At 40.0% G+C, this 17909-nt stretch overlaps 1 protein-coding gene across 11 annotated transcripts in view; it reads right to left on the bottom strand.

Annotated features, from left to right (window-relative positions):
• The window catches only part of ctbp1 (C-terminal binding protein 1), a 312129-nt gene that overhangs the window by 138850 nt on the left and 155370 nt on the right, over positions 1 to 17909 (bottom strand). For 7 of the 11 annotated variants that reach the window (XM_067982459.1, XM_067982489.1, XM_067982504.1 and 4 more), the window contains one exon: positions 7131 to 7189. The exons of the other annotated variants lie outside the window; for them this stretch is intronic. In XM_067982459.1, the coding sequence (XP_067838560.1) occupies positions 7131 to 7189 (59 nt within the window). Of the gene's footprint in view, positions 1 to 7130; positions 7190 to 17909 lie in introns of those variants that run through there. 11 annotated transcript variants of the gene reach the window in all.

Genomic DNA, 17909 nt, shown 5'->3' on the forward strand with positions numbered 1-17909 from the left:
AAGTCTCATATCTAAGTTTGCCGATGACACAAAGATTGGTGGCATTGTAAGCAGTGTAGATGAAAATATAAAATTACAAAGGGATATTGATAGATTAGGTGAATGGGCAAAATTGTGGCAAATGGAATTCAATGTAGACAAATGTGAGGTCATCCACTTTGGATCAAAAAAGGATAGAACAGGGTACTTTCTAAAATGGTAAAAAGTTAAAAACAGTGGATGTCCAAAGGGACTTAGGGGTTCAAGTACATAGATCATTGAAGTGTCGTGAACAGGATCCCGGACTTCAAGGGTTAAGTTACGAGGAGAGATTACACAAATTGGGGTTGTATTCTCTGGAGTTTCGAAGGTTAAGGGGTGATATGATCGAAGTTTATAAGGTATTAAGGGGAACAGATAGGGTGGATAGAGAGAAACTATTTCCGCTGGTTGGGGATTTTAGGAGTAGGGGGCACAGTCTAAAAATTAGAGCCAGACCTTTCAGGAGTGAGATTAGAAAACATTTCTACACACAAAGGGTTGTAGCAGTTTGGAACTCTCTTCCGCAAACGGCAATTGATACGAGCTCAATTGCTAAATTTAAATCTGAGATAGATAGCTTTTTGGCAACCAAAGGTATTAAGGGATATGGAGTTAGATCACAGATCAGCCATGATCTTATCAAATGGCGGAGCAGGCAAGAGGGGCTGAATGGCCTATTCCTGTTCCTATGTTCCTAGATGGTTTGCTACATTGTACAGGGCATTGGTGAGACCACATCTGGAATACTGTGTGCAGTTTTGGTCTCCTTATTTAAGGAAGGACATAATTGTTTCAGAGGCAGTTCAGAGAAGGTTCACGCGACTGATTCCTGGGATGATGAGGTTATCTTATGAGGAAAGGTTGAACAAGTTGGGCCTGTATGCACTGGAGTTTAGAAGAATGAGAGGTGACCTTATTGAATCATGCAAGACCCTGAGGGGATTAGAAGGGGTAGATGCTGAGAGGATGTTTCCCCTTGAGGGAGACTAGAACTAGGGGACACTGTTTAAAAATAAGGGGTCTCCCATTTAGGACAGAGATGAGGAGAATTTTGTTCTCTGAGGATCGTGAAACTCCCTTCCCCAGAGAGCGGTGGAGGCAGGGTCATTGAATATTTTTAAGGCTGAGTTGGACAGATTCCTAATTAACAAGGGAGTCAAAGGTTATAGTAGGTAGGCGGGAAAGTAGGGTTGAGGTTACAATCAGATCAGCCATGATATTATTAAATGGCAGAGCAGGCTCGAGGGACCGAATGGCCTACTCCTGCTCTTAAATTTGTATGTTCATGTGATCTCAAAACCTTGCCTTAAATGCACTAAGTGCCAATTCTCATCTGGAGTAAAAGACCCCATTTTTGATCTGATTGTAACTGCGGAATGCTGCAGAAGTTTATTTTAATGGCTGTAACAAATAAAGATTGGCTTTATCCCCTCATTTTTTGCTAATGCTCATTAATTTATTTTCGGATGGATAGGAACTCTCGTAGTGATAAATACTGATGATAGTCCATTAGTGCTTTCAACCAATATCACACCATTTTTTAAAAACTTATGGCTACCATTTCATTTCAATTAGAGGAGAGGGTAATATGGCCCAACTTAATTCTATTACACACATTATAATGGTTAGTCTCTTTTGAAGATGGTCGTGAATAACAGCTTCAATGCATCGAATGTATTAGGTATCTAGAGAGAAATGTAAACATCGTTTATGTTCATTCCCTACAGATGGCTTCCAAACAATGTTTGTTTTTCAGCATTACCATCCAATCAATGCAAGATGACAACAAAATGATTCCTAAATGGAAAATTGGAGTCAACGAAAACACCCACCCACACAACCTCCTCTTTATAATGAACAATTTGAGCTGCTTGAAATATATATATCTATATAAACATGACTAGAAGCAGAACATATTGTACATGACTTAGACAAATAGTCACAACAGTGAAGGTCTGCTTTTAAATTAAAAGAAACTTAACAAAAACATATGCATTTACTTCAGATATTTTAAATGTCATGCATACAAGGCATTGACATCAATCTTGAATGCAGTACAAAAGTCAGTCTGTAACAAGGATATCTACTATTATCCATTGTTTAGACACGTGAAAGCTGAAACCCTGTTGTCCAATTAGTCTCTCCATAAGTATAATTTTTTCTTGTGCGAATCATAACAGAAGACAGATGTTGTTGATAAAACAGCATACATACACCTTACTGTATGAGCAGTAGTGTCCACATGCAAGTCTACCAGTAGCTGCACCAATATGTACTTTTTGCTCATTAAAATTTACATGCAATAGAAAAAAAGTCAGAAAAATACAAGTGTTTTGTTCCGTCACTTAAATTGGCCAGAAAAACATTCTTGCTGTCTTAGCTTCAATTTACTGCCATCACAGTTTAGTTTGTCAGTTAGTGTCTATTAATATCAACCTAATCTTGTTGCAGTGTGAGTGTACATGGTAACCTGCTCCCTCTCAAATCTCGAGGAACAATGGAGTGGATTTCAACTTGCAGCGGGAAACAGCGCTGGCGAGTTAATTTCATGCCAGTGGCGGAATGAGGACAGAGCGTTTTTAACTGCCGGACCTCATTAACATATCGCCAGCTGACTGCCTGCTCAAAACGGGTGGGCAGAAAGTGGCTGCCGACACTCAGGTGAGCAGGGGGGGGGCAGGGCAGGGAATGTCTGGGGAGGCCTAAAAACTTTCCTCGTGAAGCACTCCACAAAAGGAAAGTAAACGCTTACCTTGAATGGCCTCTTCTGTTTCCCATCCTCTTGTGACAGGCCTTCACCTGGGAGTTTCCCCACTCAGGCCAGAGTTAAAATTGCAGTCAGGGCCCGAAGAAATCATGGACCCAAAGCTGCGTATTCAAAGAATGACACTGCCGGCTTTGAATGAGTGGCTTGGTCGCAGGTCGAGAACTGTTGCTAAAAATTGGAAACGGCAGGATCTGGGCGGATATCCATGGGTTAATAACCAGGTGGATTTTAACTGCTCACCCATCCAATTTGCACCAGGTGGGTAGCCTTCAAATCCAGCCTAATATCTGGTCGAGACCAATGGTTGTAAAGAAAGCCTCACACTGGCAAGTATTCACATTACGCTATTCAATGCTGCAATTTTTATTTACTCCATGTGCACTCAAAAAACTGTGGCAAGATTATAACATAATTTCACAAAAAAAAGGAATGTGTAAAAATAGTTTTCTGATTTGAGCTCCTGATTTTAAAAATGAAATACAGAGCTTATGCCATCAAAATTGATGGTGGTGCAAGAGTAATCAATAATATTAACACTAACATTTGCAAAATGCAGAACGCTATGAGCAGATGGTCTGACTAACAGGAAATCTGATTCCATCAAAGTAATATTATAGGGGTGGTATGATGTTATAGTATCTATCGAACTACAAGCTGAACCTCTTTCTGCTAATATATGAAAGCTACAGTTTAACTGAACACTACTGCAAAATATCTTTCCTAATCTGCTGTATCACAGCACTACACCCTTAAAAGTTATTTTTTTAAACTAAAAAACATGTTAGCAGTAACAAACATGCACAAATTGTTAAAGAGGATATATAATCGCAAGAATGAAATTATTAAGGCAAAAAGAGCATTCTTATTAAAATGAAAAGGAATTTCCAGTGCTTTTCAAATCTGATTGGCTAAATTGCCAGGATCTTCAAATTTCAAAAAGGTGACTGACGAGACCACTCCCCCTCCCCAACATAATCTAAGAATGTGGCTTTTCACCTATGGTACTGAAAAATCCCAACAAGAAATGGTGCATAAAATTACTATCAGGTTTGCAAGTAGCTTAAAAGATCATTTTCACTAATCAGAAGCTTGTGGTTGGTTTCTGGAGTCGTGAGATGAAGGGAATTGCCACAACAGAAAGAATATTTGGCTTTTTTGTTTATTTAGGGGCAAGTTTTAGATATTTTAATAATTTTCAATGTTCTACATGAACCTTCATTCCAGTCTCCTGCCATCTTCATCCAATGCCTCCTCCCTCAATGGATACTCCCGCAACATACATTATGTCAGCTTAGCTCAGTTGGTTGCATTCTTGGCTCTAAGTCAGATGGCTGTGAATTTGAGCACCATGCGAGGGTTCAAATGTATTATTGAGGCCGACACTGCAATGCCGTACTCTGGAGTGCTGCATTGTTCAAAACATGTACTTTAGATGGGATGTCAAACAGAGGTCCTGTCCAACAGTTCCAGTGATTTAGGTGGCTATCTTATGGGACTCGTCGACGATCAAAAAAAAACTTGGATTTATATAGCACCTGTTAACATGAAAAACTGACCCAACGCACTTCTCAAAAGCATAATCAGACAAAAATGGATGCCAAGCCAAAGAAGGAGCTATTAAGTGGGGTGACCGAAAGCTTGGTCAAAGAGGTGGGTTTTAAGGAGGCTTTGAAAAGAGGCAGGGGAGGAGTTTAGGGAGAGAATTGCTGAGGCCTCGGCAGCTTAAGGCACAGTCGCCAATGGTGGAACAAAGGGAGTGGGGTGGGGGGGATACACAAAAGGCCAAAGTTGGAGGAACGCAGAGTTTGGGGAGGGGGGGGTGAAAGAGAGGGGTTGTAGGAGGTTACAGAGATAGGGAAAGGCAAGACCATGAAGTGATTTAAGCACAAGGACTGAGCTAAAGCCTAAGGAGGGTCAAGGATGGGAGTCCAGCCAGGAAAATATTGGAATAGCAGAGCTGGAGCTAGCAAATGCATGCGTGAGGGTTTCAACGGCAGATGGTGAGGCAGGGGCAGTGGTGGGTGATGTTACGGTGGTGGAAATAGGTGGTCTTGGTGATGGAGGGTATATGGGGTCAGCAGCTCAGCTTGCGGTCGAATAGGACTGCGACCAGTATGTTTCAGCCTGAGTTACTGGCTGGGGGGCAGGAAAATCAGTGGTAAGGGGAGTTTGTGGCAGGGGCCAAAGATGTGGTTTCAATGTTTAACTGGAGGAAATTATGACTCATCCAAGACTGGATATTGGGCAAACAGTTGGACAACATAAAGGCAGTGGTGGGGTCAAGTGAGGTGGTAAGAGATAAATCTGGGTGTCGTCAGCCTACAGATGGAAAGTGACCCATCTGCAGATGATGTCACGAACAGACAGCATGTAGATAAGGAAGAGGAGGGTGCCAATGGTAGGTCCTCAGGGACTTTGAGGTAATGGTGCAAAGGCGGGGCGGGATGAGAAGCATTGCTGCAGATGCTCTAGCTATGATCATATAAATAAGAGTGGAACCAAGCGAGAGGAATTCCACTGAGCTGGACATCAGAGGAAAGGCATTGGAGGAGCATGGTGTGTGATCAACCACGTCAAAGCTGCATAGAAGTTGAGAAGGGATAATACACCACAGTCACAGAGGATATCATCACACAGTTCTCTGTGCCGTGGCAACATTTCTCCCTCAAACAATGCCACCTAAAAACAGATTAACTGGTCACAGTTATAAAACACAGGTTAGGCCTCAGCTGGAGTACTGTGTTCAATTCTAGGCACCACACTTTAGGAACGATGTCAAGGCATTAGAGAGGGTGCAGAAGAGATTTACTAGAATGGTACCAGGGATGAGGGACTTCAGTTATGTGGAGAGACTGGAGAAGCTGGGTTTGTTCTCTTCAGAACAGAGAAGGTTAAGGGGAGATTTGATAGAGGTGTTCAAAATCATTAACAGTTATAATAGAGCAAATAAGGTGAAACTGTTTCCAGTGGCAGAAGGGTCGGTAACCAGAGGACACAGATTTAAGGTGATCGGCAAAAGAGCCCGAGGCAACATGAGGAAACCTTTTTTTTAAAAAACGCAGCGAGTTGTAATGATCTGGATTGCACTGCCTGAATGAATAGTGGAAGCAGATTCAATAGTAACTTTCAAAAGAGAATTGGGTAAATACTTGAAGGGAAAAAATTTACAGGGCTATGGGGAAAGAGCAGGGGAATGGGACTAATTGGATAGCTCTTTCAAAGAACCGGCACAGGCACAATGGACCGAATAGCCTCCTCCTGTGCTGTACCTACTATGATATTATTATATCTCATGACTGAAATATTGCTGCTACAGAATGGCTGTCATGACTGCCTACATAACAACATGCACTGCAATTCAAAAGGTAATTCGTTATGTAATTACTTCAATTAATTAATTCATTGTGCACTCAGATGTTTGAATTTCATGAAGTGCTCCAAAATTATATAAATCATCCATTTTTCTGCTTTCATGACCAGTCCCTCAATACTCTTCTTGTTCTCCTACCATACCTTTTGGAATATACTTGGTCGTTAAAGCAGATTATTGTTGAAACTTTCCTTAGTACATTATATCATCACTTGGGACTTGATAAAACAAGATTCCATGTCAAGATTTGTATCAAATATATCTATTTGCTCAATTATTTGGTTATCCATTTGCTTGATTTTATATGAAATGTGCAGTATGTCAACCACATGTAATTTTGGTTAAATCATGGCAAGAGCATAAAACCAAGAGGTCCTGCCTAGTCCAAAGACTCCTTTGATGACCACCATACACAATAGTGTCATTGTGCAATACAGTGTTTTTCCAGATTATAATTCTTTTAAAATCAAAGCAAAAATCTATAATATACAGTTAAAGGAATGAACTTGGAAAATGAACTGTTTAGAATCAATATAAAAAGTCTTGTATAAGAAATATTTTATGCAATTTGCCTGTAAGAGGAAATTAGAACTAATCTTATATTAGAGGTTGGAGGATATAAATGCAGTGAAGAGCCAATATATGTCAAATTTGAATTTTGATTTGCTGTAGGACACTTCAGTTTTCACAGAATTTTGTTTCATTATTCATTTATTTTAACATTATATCAGATTTGAAGTTTAACTATTTGGCATCAATGGTAAATAGTATAAAACTGAATTAAAATTCTGCATGAATGTACATTTTCCAGATTTTATTGCACCCACAAAATCAATAGCATAAAAATCCCCACAAAAATTCTTCAAATTTATCCAACATTGATTTTTCACATGTATACAGACCAAGAGGGTAACATATTCCACAGTAGCTTTCACAGGCAATAAAAGACAGGTGTCAGCTCATATGACATACTTAAACTCTCCAGGCCGCTGCTCCACTTTGTTTCTCGATGCATATCCATCATCTTCACTCTAATTTCAAAGCAAGAATAAAAACAAATGCTAACAGCTATGTTCACAGTATGCAAAACAAAATGTGCTAAGCCCATGTTGCACATTTACACCAACTTGAGGACGAGTGTGCGCCTGATTAATCCCATCTCTCAGCACAGTAGCCGAACAATACTGAATTTGAGTACAATGGTCTGGGGTGGGGGAGTAGGGAAAAGAATAGCAGAATTTGAATTCTGATATTCCTCTTAGTAGTGGCATTAGCACTGCTGTTAAACATTTATTTCTGGAGGCACAACTAGGGTTGCCAACTCTGGTTGAGCATATTCCTGGAGGTATCATCACATGACCTCCTGCCTCCAACTGCCCCGCTCCCACACTCCTCAACATCTCAATACTCGCGGTGCACCGCCTTCCCATGCCAATTGGAAAGCGAACAGACCCTTCATTACCCGATTGGTTGATTCTTGACTGGCAGTCAAACAGCCTTTTTTCTCCATGTCCAATATTTTTTTATAACTAGTAAACAAAAGTATTCAAAGAAAATTGTTTTAAAAACATTTTTTTTAACGCCCCCTATGATTTTTCTCCTGGGTTGCTCGCAGCAATGTCCTGGAGATTAGTCTTGAATTCCTGAAGACTCCAGGGCAATCCTATAGGGTTGATAACCCTAGGCATAACCCATAATTAGGTGTCATTAGATGAATATTTAAAAACATTTTCACAACTTTTTCTGATCTTTGTTATCCTTAATCTGCTGGAGAGGCAGGGATGAGTAACCACACCTGACGAGGAGTTAAAAAAAGGCCAACACGCCCCAATTATATATTTTTTTAACATGTAAAATATTATATATAAACTAGTGCCAATTAGGATCTTTGCCTGTAGGAAAAGGTACATGTTACTGTTTTTTTGAGCAGGCTCAATGTTAATAACCACATGCTTCTAGGGGAGGGGCTATTTTAAGAGTCCTTCCTTATAGGCGCAATATTGAATAGAATTGCTCGCACGTGATTGGCAAAATTGATGAGCCTCCCCAGTCCTTAGCACCTTAATGCATGTCACTACTAACACAAAAGAATTTCACTCTTAAGTTAGCAAATTCTAGTAGTCATTGCAAGTTTAAATTTGATTCATACTTCACTTCAAATTTTGCCATTTCAATTCAACAAAACAGATTATACTTTACTTTTGTTCAAGCAATATTTTTTCAATGTTACTCTATGTGGGAAAATGAACAAAACATACAACCAATTTGTAGACCTCCCTGGATTCAAGATATAAATAAAGGCATTTGCTCTGGCAACAATAAAGGAATAGCTGTTTGGCTCTGTGTTCTTCCCACGATCAGCAAATGGTACAAATTAAGTTCACTACAGATAAATCTGTCTAATGCCTATAGTAACATATTTAGCTGTATGTACACAGTCATCGCTTCCAGTCTGGTCTGTATGTTGCATTGCTGCTGTACCAACGTAATGCTGAAATATTATTTTGAAAGTGTATCTGCATGCCATGGCACTTTTTCTTGTATAAATTGAATTGTGACATCTAGAGAAAGGAGTTGAAACAATTCAAACTCCACAAACAAAGCTTTAGGAGTTGATATCATCCAAATGCCAAGATTACATTGTAGACTTTAAAAGCACTCATTCATTTGAAAATCCAAATCCTCCTGTAAGCACCAGGTAATCAATCTCATCTCAACATCAATTACATGAGTAACTTGTTACTCACAAATTAATGTCATTCTTCAACTGTTGACCAGTCAACCTGTAACTCAACAATTTAAAGGTGAACCAGATGACCTAATTTGCTGTATTCAATACGTTAGATAAATCACTTGTATATATCTAAAATATTGGCCCACCATTTGCTGGAGCGAGTGCTATGAATACAACCTGAAGAGTGAGGGAAAAAGTGGAATCGTTTTTGCGCCCAAATTGCTGGAAGTGCGTGTTGATAACAGGTCAACGGGGCATCTGGAACATCCTAAACATCAAGTCCAATGGTCTATCTCCTTAAACAATTAAATTTAAGGATAGAGAAAGAAACAGAGCAAACTACGGAGAAGGAAATAGGGTGAATTAGAGTCAAATTAGTTACAGAAAGAGAAATAAAGAGAGGGAAAGAAAGATTGGATAAAGAGACAGAAAGGAAAAGTACGAAAAATATTTTTAAAACCTCTAGGTTTACTGCCTGCAGGAGTGAACCACAGTTTCAATTGTTCACTTCTGGGCCTCCAAGGTTGAGTTTCGTATCAGGACCATAAATCACCCCATTAACAGGGTTCCTATGACATCAAATACAAGGCCTAAATGTTTGTGGCAAGATTCATTGGTATTTATGCCGCAAGTCCAGCAATTTCTTGACATTCACGGGGAGCTCCCGTTTTCGCGAGACTAATGGCAGAGTGGTGCAAATTTGTAGCAATTCGCAACTCAAGGCGCATCTCTTCCTCCCCACGAATTTCTGTTTTTTTTAAAAAAGGCACTAATAATGGCGAGAACTGTGAACTCACCATTATTTTTCCAGCAATTTCTGGGCCCTTATGTTTGCACAAATTTCCTGTTACTGGCAGGAAGCTGTGACAAATTAACACAGGTTATTGTGAGTATGAACAAAGGAATTTATAATGGCAATACAGAAATACTAGAATGTATGAGTTTAAAATGGGGACTGAATTATATCTGTCTTGACTATCTATGCAACGCCACAGGGTGGGGGCAGGGATATATGTGTGTGCGTGTGTTCTCTCCCTCCGTCAAAATATGGAATTGTTGTGCAAGTGATTTACACCCAGTTTCGTGGTGGAAGGAGATTTTGTTTGTTTGACATATTGCTAACATCTGATGTTAAATACAAACCTTTGTTAGAGCCCATGTCTGGTTTCATGAACAGCATTTCTAACCCATTTCTTCCATAGAATCATAGAAAGTTATGGCTCAGAAGGCCATTCGGCCCATCGTGTCCGTGCCGGTCGAAAAGAGCTATCCGGTTTAATCCCACTTTCCATCACTTGGTCCGTAGCCCTGTAGGTTACGGCACTTCAAGAGCATATCCATGTACTTTTTTTTTAAATGAGTTGAGGGTTTCTGTCTCTACCACCCTTTCAGGCAGTGAGTTCCAAACCCCCACCACACTCTAGGTGGAAAAAAATTCTCCTCAGCTCCCCTCTAATCTTTCTACCAATTACTTTAAATCTATGCCCCCTAGTCACTGACCCCTCTGCTAAGGGAAATAGATCCTCCCTATCCACTCTACCTAATCCCATCATAATTTTATATACCTCAATTAAATCTCTCCTCAGCCTCCTTTGTTCCAAAGAAAACAACCCCAGCCTATCCTGTCATCATAGCTAAAATTCTCCAGCTTTGGCAATATCCACGTAAATCTCCTCTGTACCCTCTCTAGTGCAATTATATCCTTCCTGTAATGTGACGACCAGAACTGTATGCAGTGCTCAAGCTGTGGCCTAACTAGTGTTTTATACAGTTTTAGCATAACCTGCCTGCTCTTATATTCTATGCCTCAGCTAATAAAGCAATGTAGACCATATGCCTTCTTAACCACCTTATCTATGTGTCCTGCTACCTTCAGGGATCTGTGGACACGCACTCCAAGGTTCTTCTGTTCCTCTGCATCTCTCAGTATCCTATTTATTGTGCATTCCATTGCCTTGTTTGCCCTCCCCGAATGCATCACCTCAAAATTTGCCGGATTGAATTCCATTTGCCACTTTTCTGCCCACCTGACCAGTCCATTGATGTCTTCCTGCAGTCTACAGATTTCCTCCTCACTATTAACCATGCCATGGCATAGAATATAAGAGCAGGGAGGTTATGCTAAAACTGTATAAAACACTAGTTAGGCCACAGCTTGAGCACTGCGTACAGTTCTGGTCACCACATTACAACAATTTTAGTATCATCTGCAAACTTCTTGATCATGCCCCTTACATTCAAATCCAAATCATTAATATACACAACAAAAAGCAAGGGACCTAGTACTGAGCCCTGCGAAACCCCACTGGAAACATTCTTCCAGTCACAAAAACACCCGTCGACCATTACCCTTTGCTTCCTGCTACTGAGCCCATTTTGGATCCAACTTGCCACTTTCCCTTGGATCCCATGGGCATTTACTCTTTTGACCAGTCTGCCATGAGGGACCTTGTCAAAATCCTTGCTAAAATCCATACAGACTACAACAAACGCGTTACCCTCATCTACCCCCCTTGTTACCTCCTCAAAAAATTCAATCAAGTTAGTCAGGCATGACCTTCCTGTAAGAAATCCATGCTGACTGTCCTCGATTAACCCGTGCCTTTCTAAATGACGATTTATGCTGTCCCTCAGAATTGATTCCAATAATTTGCCCACCACCGAAGTTAGACTGACTGACCTATAATTACTCGGTCTATTCATTTCTCCCTTTTTAAACAATGGTACAACGTTAGAAGTCCTCCAGTACCACGGCCTGTAGCCAGGGAGGATTGGAAAATGATGGTCAGAGCCTCCGCTATTTCCTCTCAACAGCCTGGGATACATTTCATCCGGGCCTGGCAATTTATCTACTTTCAAAGATGCTAAACCCACCTTTTCAAAATATGCTAGTGACAAACTACAATCCGTTGATGCAACCCATCCAAAGTTGAAGCACACTCCAAACAGAAATCATCTTTCCAGACTACCTTATACACCAGGGAGAGATATTATTTGGGAGTACAGAACTCAGTTTCTCCCAATGGTTGGGAACAGCTTGACCAAAGTCTCACTACATGCACCAGCACACAAAACACAAATGTCCATTTTCTTTTACACATTGCTGAAGAATCAAATTATTAGTCTCTACATGCTTGATCATAAGTAGTACACTACTGAAAAAAGTTATGTTTAATAATCAAGGGAAGACAGATATGATGTTTGCTTTTGCACTAAAAAGGCTTTTACTTTGGACTCCATATCTTGCTACAGAATAAAAATAAAACTGTGCATCTGTTGAAAATGAAAGCACGTACCTAATCTGGTCTCCAGCATTCCCCCACCTCTCGACAAAACTTGCTCTCAATTTCAGTGATTTGTTGTTCTTGTGCAACCGAAAGTAGATTTACATAGACATGCTCTGTGTAAATACTTTCGATTGAAGATACTTCAGAGTGAATGACTCATGAGGCTATTTAACTGGATGTTTTGGTCATGGGCTCCTAAAGTTTTCCATGATCAATAGTGGATTTAAAGTAGAACTTATAAAACAGTTTAAGCAAACTGCAGGTGAAGTAAAGTTTTTATAACTCAAAAATCAGAAGTGCAATTTATTTTTGGCAGGGACAGCACAGCAAAAAAAGTAATGGAAGGTTACAAGGTAAATTCACTGATTTCCCCCACTCCGAGCAGGAAGCTGCACTCAAAGGCCGTGCAGGTCAGGGAAGAGGCCACAAAGGCACAGCAGTGATTCTCTGACCTATGCTCTAGTACAGCACAGAGTCCTTCTCCATCCCAGCCCTTAGAGAGCTGGATAGCTCAATTTACCCTGAAGTACATTTACATCATCATTTTAGAACAGTGGTGAATTTTACCTCCAAGAGTTTTATTTTCGAAACGCAAAGTGAAATCTAGGTCGTGCAGTGGGTTAGTATGCGGACCTTTTATCTTTGAGACCTGGGATTTAATTTACATAATACAAAACTATGTTTCTACATAATACATCCCAATGAGAATATCCTAACAAGAACAATTAATCCAGCAAAGAAACTTTCCTGGCCATAAGGGTTCTTCCTATTTAAAATAATTTTGGGTAGTTTTAACCCACTTCCTATTGGTCGTGAGCCCACAACACAACGGAGAACTGTCCCTAATTGTCAACCTCACTCATAGAAGCCGTAAGGATCATTGGTGTGGGAGACACAAATATCAAACTGCTGCAGCAGGGGTAACTCTTCTGAGATTGGGGCCAAGTAGAGGGAGCTTTATTTTGCAGCTGGGCTGGGCTATATTTGACCTCAAAGGGCTCAATGCTAACATGAAATGCTTAAAATGAGGAAGTGTTTCATTTACTGGCAGAAAACATTCCCTGCTTCGATGGATACAAAAATTCAACAAAAATTTAGAGGAAAGTAATTAATTTATGATACCAAGTACTTAATTGTTATTGTTTTATGGTCAATTGGCAAACTAATAACATTTTATATAAAATGTTCAATATTGGAGAGAAAAACCTGCAACTTTTCTTTTTATACACAGAGAGAACCCATTGCCCCTTTCATGAAGCAATCTCTCCTTTCACTGATCAGCTTAATAAGAACCAGCTTTCACAATAAAAAACCTTCCCAAACTTCAAACCTCAATGAAGCATACATGCCCAATTTTTCCATCCCAAACTATAAATTGGTGTCATTCCTAATTTAGACAACCCATATCCGATAGGGCTTTATGGTCGCAGTAAGCAACAAGAAGAGAAAATGGAGATAAGAATATTTAGGGCAAGGAATAAGTCACAACTTTCCAAATATATATACTACTGAACAAGAATATTTTAATTCTAATTAAAAGGGAACAAGATATGTCTAATTCTGAAAAATGTATCCACAAACTGCTACTGGGTTAAAGGCATCCCACCTGGAAGAAGAAATCTTTGAAATGGAAACAACTACCTCATTCAATCATCTGAAATGAAGACAAATTCCCATGGGTTCACATAGGATTCCTCAGAGTACTGAACATTACAGGAACACTTGTACTTCCTGAACTCCCTAGTTGCATATCGTCTTTCATTGTCAGGAACAATTATAAAGGAAATTCTGTCCTGACCGAAATACTGTAAGTAATAGAACATAAGAAATAGGAGTGGGAGAAGGCCATACAGCCCCTCGAGCCTGCACCGCCATTCAATAAGATCATGGCTGGTCTTCAACCTCAACTACAATTTCCTGCCTGATCCCCATTTCCCTTCATTCCATTAGTGTCCAAAAATCTATTGATCGCAGTCTTGAATATACTCAACAACTGAGCATTCACAGCTCTCTGGGGTAGAGAATTCCAAAGGTTCACAACCCTCTGAGTAAAGAAATTCCTCCTCATTTCAGTCCCAAATGGCTGACCCCTTATCCTGCGACTATGCCCCCTAGTTCTAGACTCTCCATCCATGGAAAAACAGCCTCTCAGCATCTACCCTGTCAAGCCCTCTCAGAATCTTGTGTTTCAATGAGATCACCTCTCATTCTTCTAAACTCCAGAGAGTATAGGCCCATTCTTCTCAACCTCTCTTCCCAGGACAATCCCCTCATCCCAGGAATCAATCTAGTGAACCTTTGTTGCACTGCCTTTAAGGTGAGTATATCCTTCCTTAGATAAGGAGACCAAAATTGTACACAGTACTCCAGGTGTGGTCTCACTAAAGTCTTGGACAATTGCAGCAAGACTTCCTTACTCTTATACTCTAACCCCCTTGCAATAAAGGCCATAAACATACGATCTGCCTTCCTAATTGCTTGCTGCACCTGCATGTTAACTTTTTGTGCTTTGTGTACAAGGACACTCTTCTTCTTCTTTGGCAGTCCCTCAGGGTCGAGGATGACTTGCTTCCACTCCGGGAGGGTGAGTTCTGTGGTGGCTGAATAGTCCAATCCTGGAGCCACAGGCTCTGCCACAGGTGGGGCAGGTAGTGTTTAATAAGGCGGTGGATTCTGTGCGCTCTTTCCGCTGCTTACGCATTGCCTCCCTCTGAACATCAACATTTAATAGTTTCTCAGAATTTAAAAGATATACTGTTTTTCTATTCTTCCTACCAAAGTGAATAACCTCACATTTCCCCACATTATTCTCCATCTGCCACCTTCTTGCCCATTCACTTAACCTGTCTATATCCCTTTGCAGACTGTGTCCTCCTCACAGCTTACTTTCCCACCTAGGTTTGTATCAGCAGCAAATTTGGATACATTACACTCGGTCCCTTCATCTAAGTCATTAATGTAGTAAATAGCTGAAGCCCCAGCACTGATCCTTGCGGCACCCCACTAATTACAGCCTGCCAATCTGAAAATGACCTGTTTATTCCCACTCTCAGTTTTCCGTCCTTTAACCAATCCTCTATCCATGCTAATATATTACCATCAACCCCTTATCTTGTGTAACAACCTTTCATGTGGAACTTTATTGAATGCCTTTTGAAAATCCAAATATACTTCATCCACTGGTTCCCCTTTATCTACCTTGCTGGTTACATCCTCTAAAAGAACTCTGATAGGTTTGTCAAACACGATTTCCCTTTCATAAAACCATGCTGACACTGCCTAATAACATTATGATTTTCTAAGTGCCCTGTTACGACATCCTTAATAATGGATTCCAGCATTTTCCTGACGACTGATGTCAGGCTAACTGGCCTGTAGTTCCCCGTTTTCCCTCTCCCTCTCCCTCTTTTCTTGAATAGCGGTGTTACATTTGTTACCTTCCAATCCACTGGGACTGTTCTAGAATCTAGGGAATTTTGGAAGATCACAACCAATGCATCCACTATCTCTGCAGCCACCTCTTTTAGTACCCCAGGATGTAGGCCATTGGGTCCAGGGGATTTGTCTGCTTTTAGTCCCATTAATTTCTTCAGTACTTTTTCTTTACTAATATTAATTAAGTTCCTCACTCTCATTAGAACCTTGGTTCCCCACTATTTCTGGTATGTTTTTTCTGTCTTCTACTGTGAAGACAGATACAAAATATTTGTTTAATGTCTCGGACACATCCTTATTCCCCATTATAATTTCTCCTGCCTCAGCCTTTAAGGGACCCACATTTACTTTTGCTACTCCCTTTTTACATACTTGTAGCAACTATTACAATCTATTTTTATATTTCTTGCTAGTTTACTCTCATATTCTATTTTCTCCCTCTAATGATTTTTCAGTCATCCTTTGCTGGCTTCTAAAACTCTCCCAATCCTTTCTTGGCCACATTATAAGTCTCTTCTTTTAATCTAATACTATCCTTAACTTCTTTAGTTAGCCATGGATGGATAATTTTTCCTGTGGAATTTTTATTTCTCAATGGACTATATATTTGTTGAGAATATTGAAATATTTCTTTAAATGTTTGCCATTGCTTATCTACAGTCATACCTTTTAATATAATTTCCCAATCTACTTTAGCCAACTCGGCCCTTATACCTTTGTAGTTGGTTTTATTTAAGTTTAAGACTAGTTTCGGACTTAAGTATGTCATATCATATTATGATCGCTCTTCCCCAGAGGATCCCTCACTAAAGATTACTATTTAACCCTGTCTCATTACACAAGACAACATTTAAAATAGCCTGTTCCCTGGTTGGTTCCGCAATGTATTGTTCTAGGAAACTGTCTCGAATGCATTCCGTGAACTCGTCCTCCAAATTACTTTTGCCAATTTGATTTGCCCAGTCTATATGAAGATTAAAGTCCCCCACAATTATTGCATTACCTTGGTTACAAGCTCCTATTATGTCTTGCGTGCTTCAACCTTTTTAAACAGCAATGGTGCATCATAGAATCATAGAATGATGCAGCACAGAAGGAGGCCATTCGGCCCAGTGTGTGTGTGCTGGCTTTTGAAATAGTCATCCAATTAGTCCTACTCCCCTGCTCTTCCGGTATAGCACTGCAAATTTTTCCACTTCAAGTATTTATCCAATTCCCTTTTGAAAGTTGTTATTGAATCTGCTTCCACCAGGCTTTCAGGCAGTGTATTCCAGATCATTAAAAAAATGCCTAAAAAATTTTTTCCTCATGTCGCCTCTGGTTCTTTAGCCAATTACCTTAAATCTGTGTCCTCTGGTTACCAACCCTTCTGCTACTGGAAACAGTTTCTCCTTATTTACTCTATCAAAACCCTTCATGATTTTGAACACCTCTATCAAATCTCCCCTTAATCTTAAGGAGAAAAATCCCAGATTCTCTAGTCTCTCCATGTAACTGAAGTCTTTCACCCCAGTACCATTCTAGTGAATCTCCTCTGCACCCACTCCAAGGCTATGACATCCTTCCCAAAGCGTGATGCCCAGAATTGGACTCTACACTCCAGCTGAGGCCTAACCAGTGTTTTATTAAGGTTTAGCATCAAGCCTTTGAATGTGACAACAACCTTACTTTTAAAAACAAACTAGTAGATCTCCCACAGTGTTGCATATGGGAGTTGGATGGTTGGTTTCTAATGTTTAGAATCACAGGCCTACAAATTCGATCACACCTGCAGGTGGCACTTCTCTGTTCAGGTGGTCCCAAACAACACATTAAATTTCTGCTGGGATCTCATTAAAATGATTCAGGTGTGCAGCCACGCTACCCACACACCATATCAGCGATATCCAAGACTCAAAAAATGTCCTATTCAAGATCGAAGCTCCAGGCTTATGCAGGAAAACTATTCCTCAATATTAAATCACCAGTTAGCGATTATTTTCAGAATTATATAATTTTGTTGCACGTTTGTTTTGTGTTATTTCTTGCTGTATACACTTTCGTGAAGATGAAAAATGCCATTCAAAAAGTGTTAAGAAGTGATTTGACGAGTTACTTTTGAGGTACTTGCTGATTTGTGAATGGTAACTTCTTTGAAAGATAGATTTGATTTCCTGCTTTTCTACTGGTTACTTGTTCCTCATTGGTACTTTTGATTTGTTTACACTTCGCCAATTGGTGATTTGATTGGCAACTTAACAGATGAGTGGTTATTTCAAATATTCACAATTTTATTGCTCCAGACATATGACTCTT

Source organism: Heptranchias perlo, chromosome 1 (genome assembly GCF_035084215.1).
Source record: "Heptranchias perlo isolate sHepPer1 chromosome 1, sHepPer1.hap1, whole genome shotgun sequence".
Lineage (NCBI taxonomy): Eukaryota > Metazoa > Chordata > Chondrichthyes > Hexanchiformes > Hexanchidae > Heptranchias > Heptranchias perlo.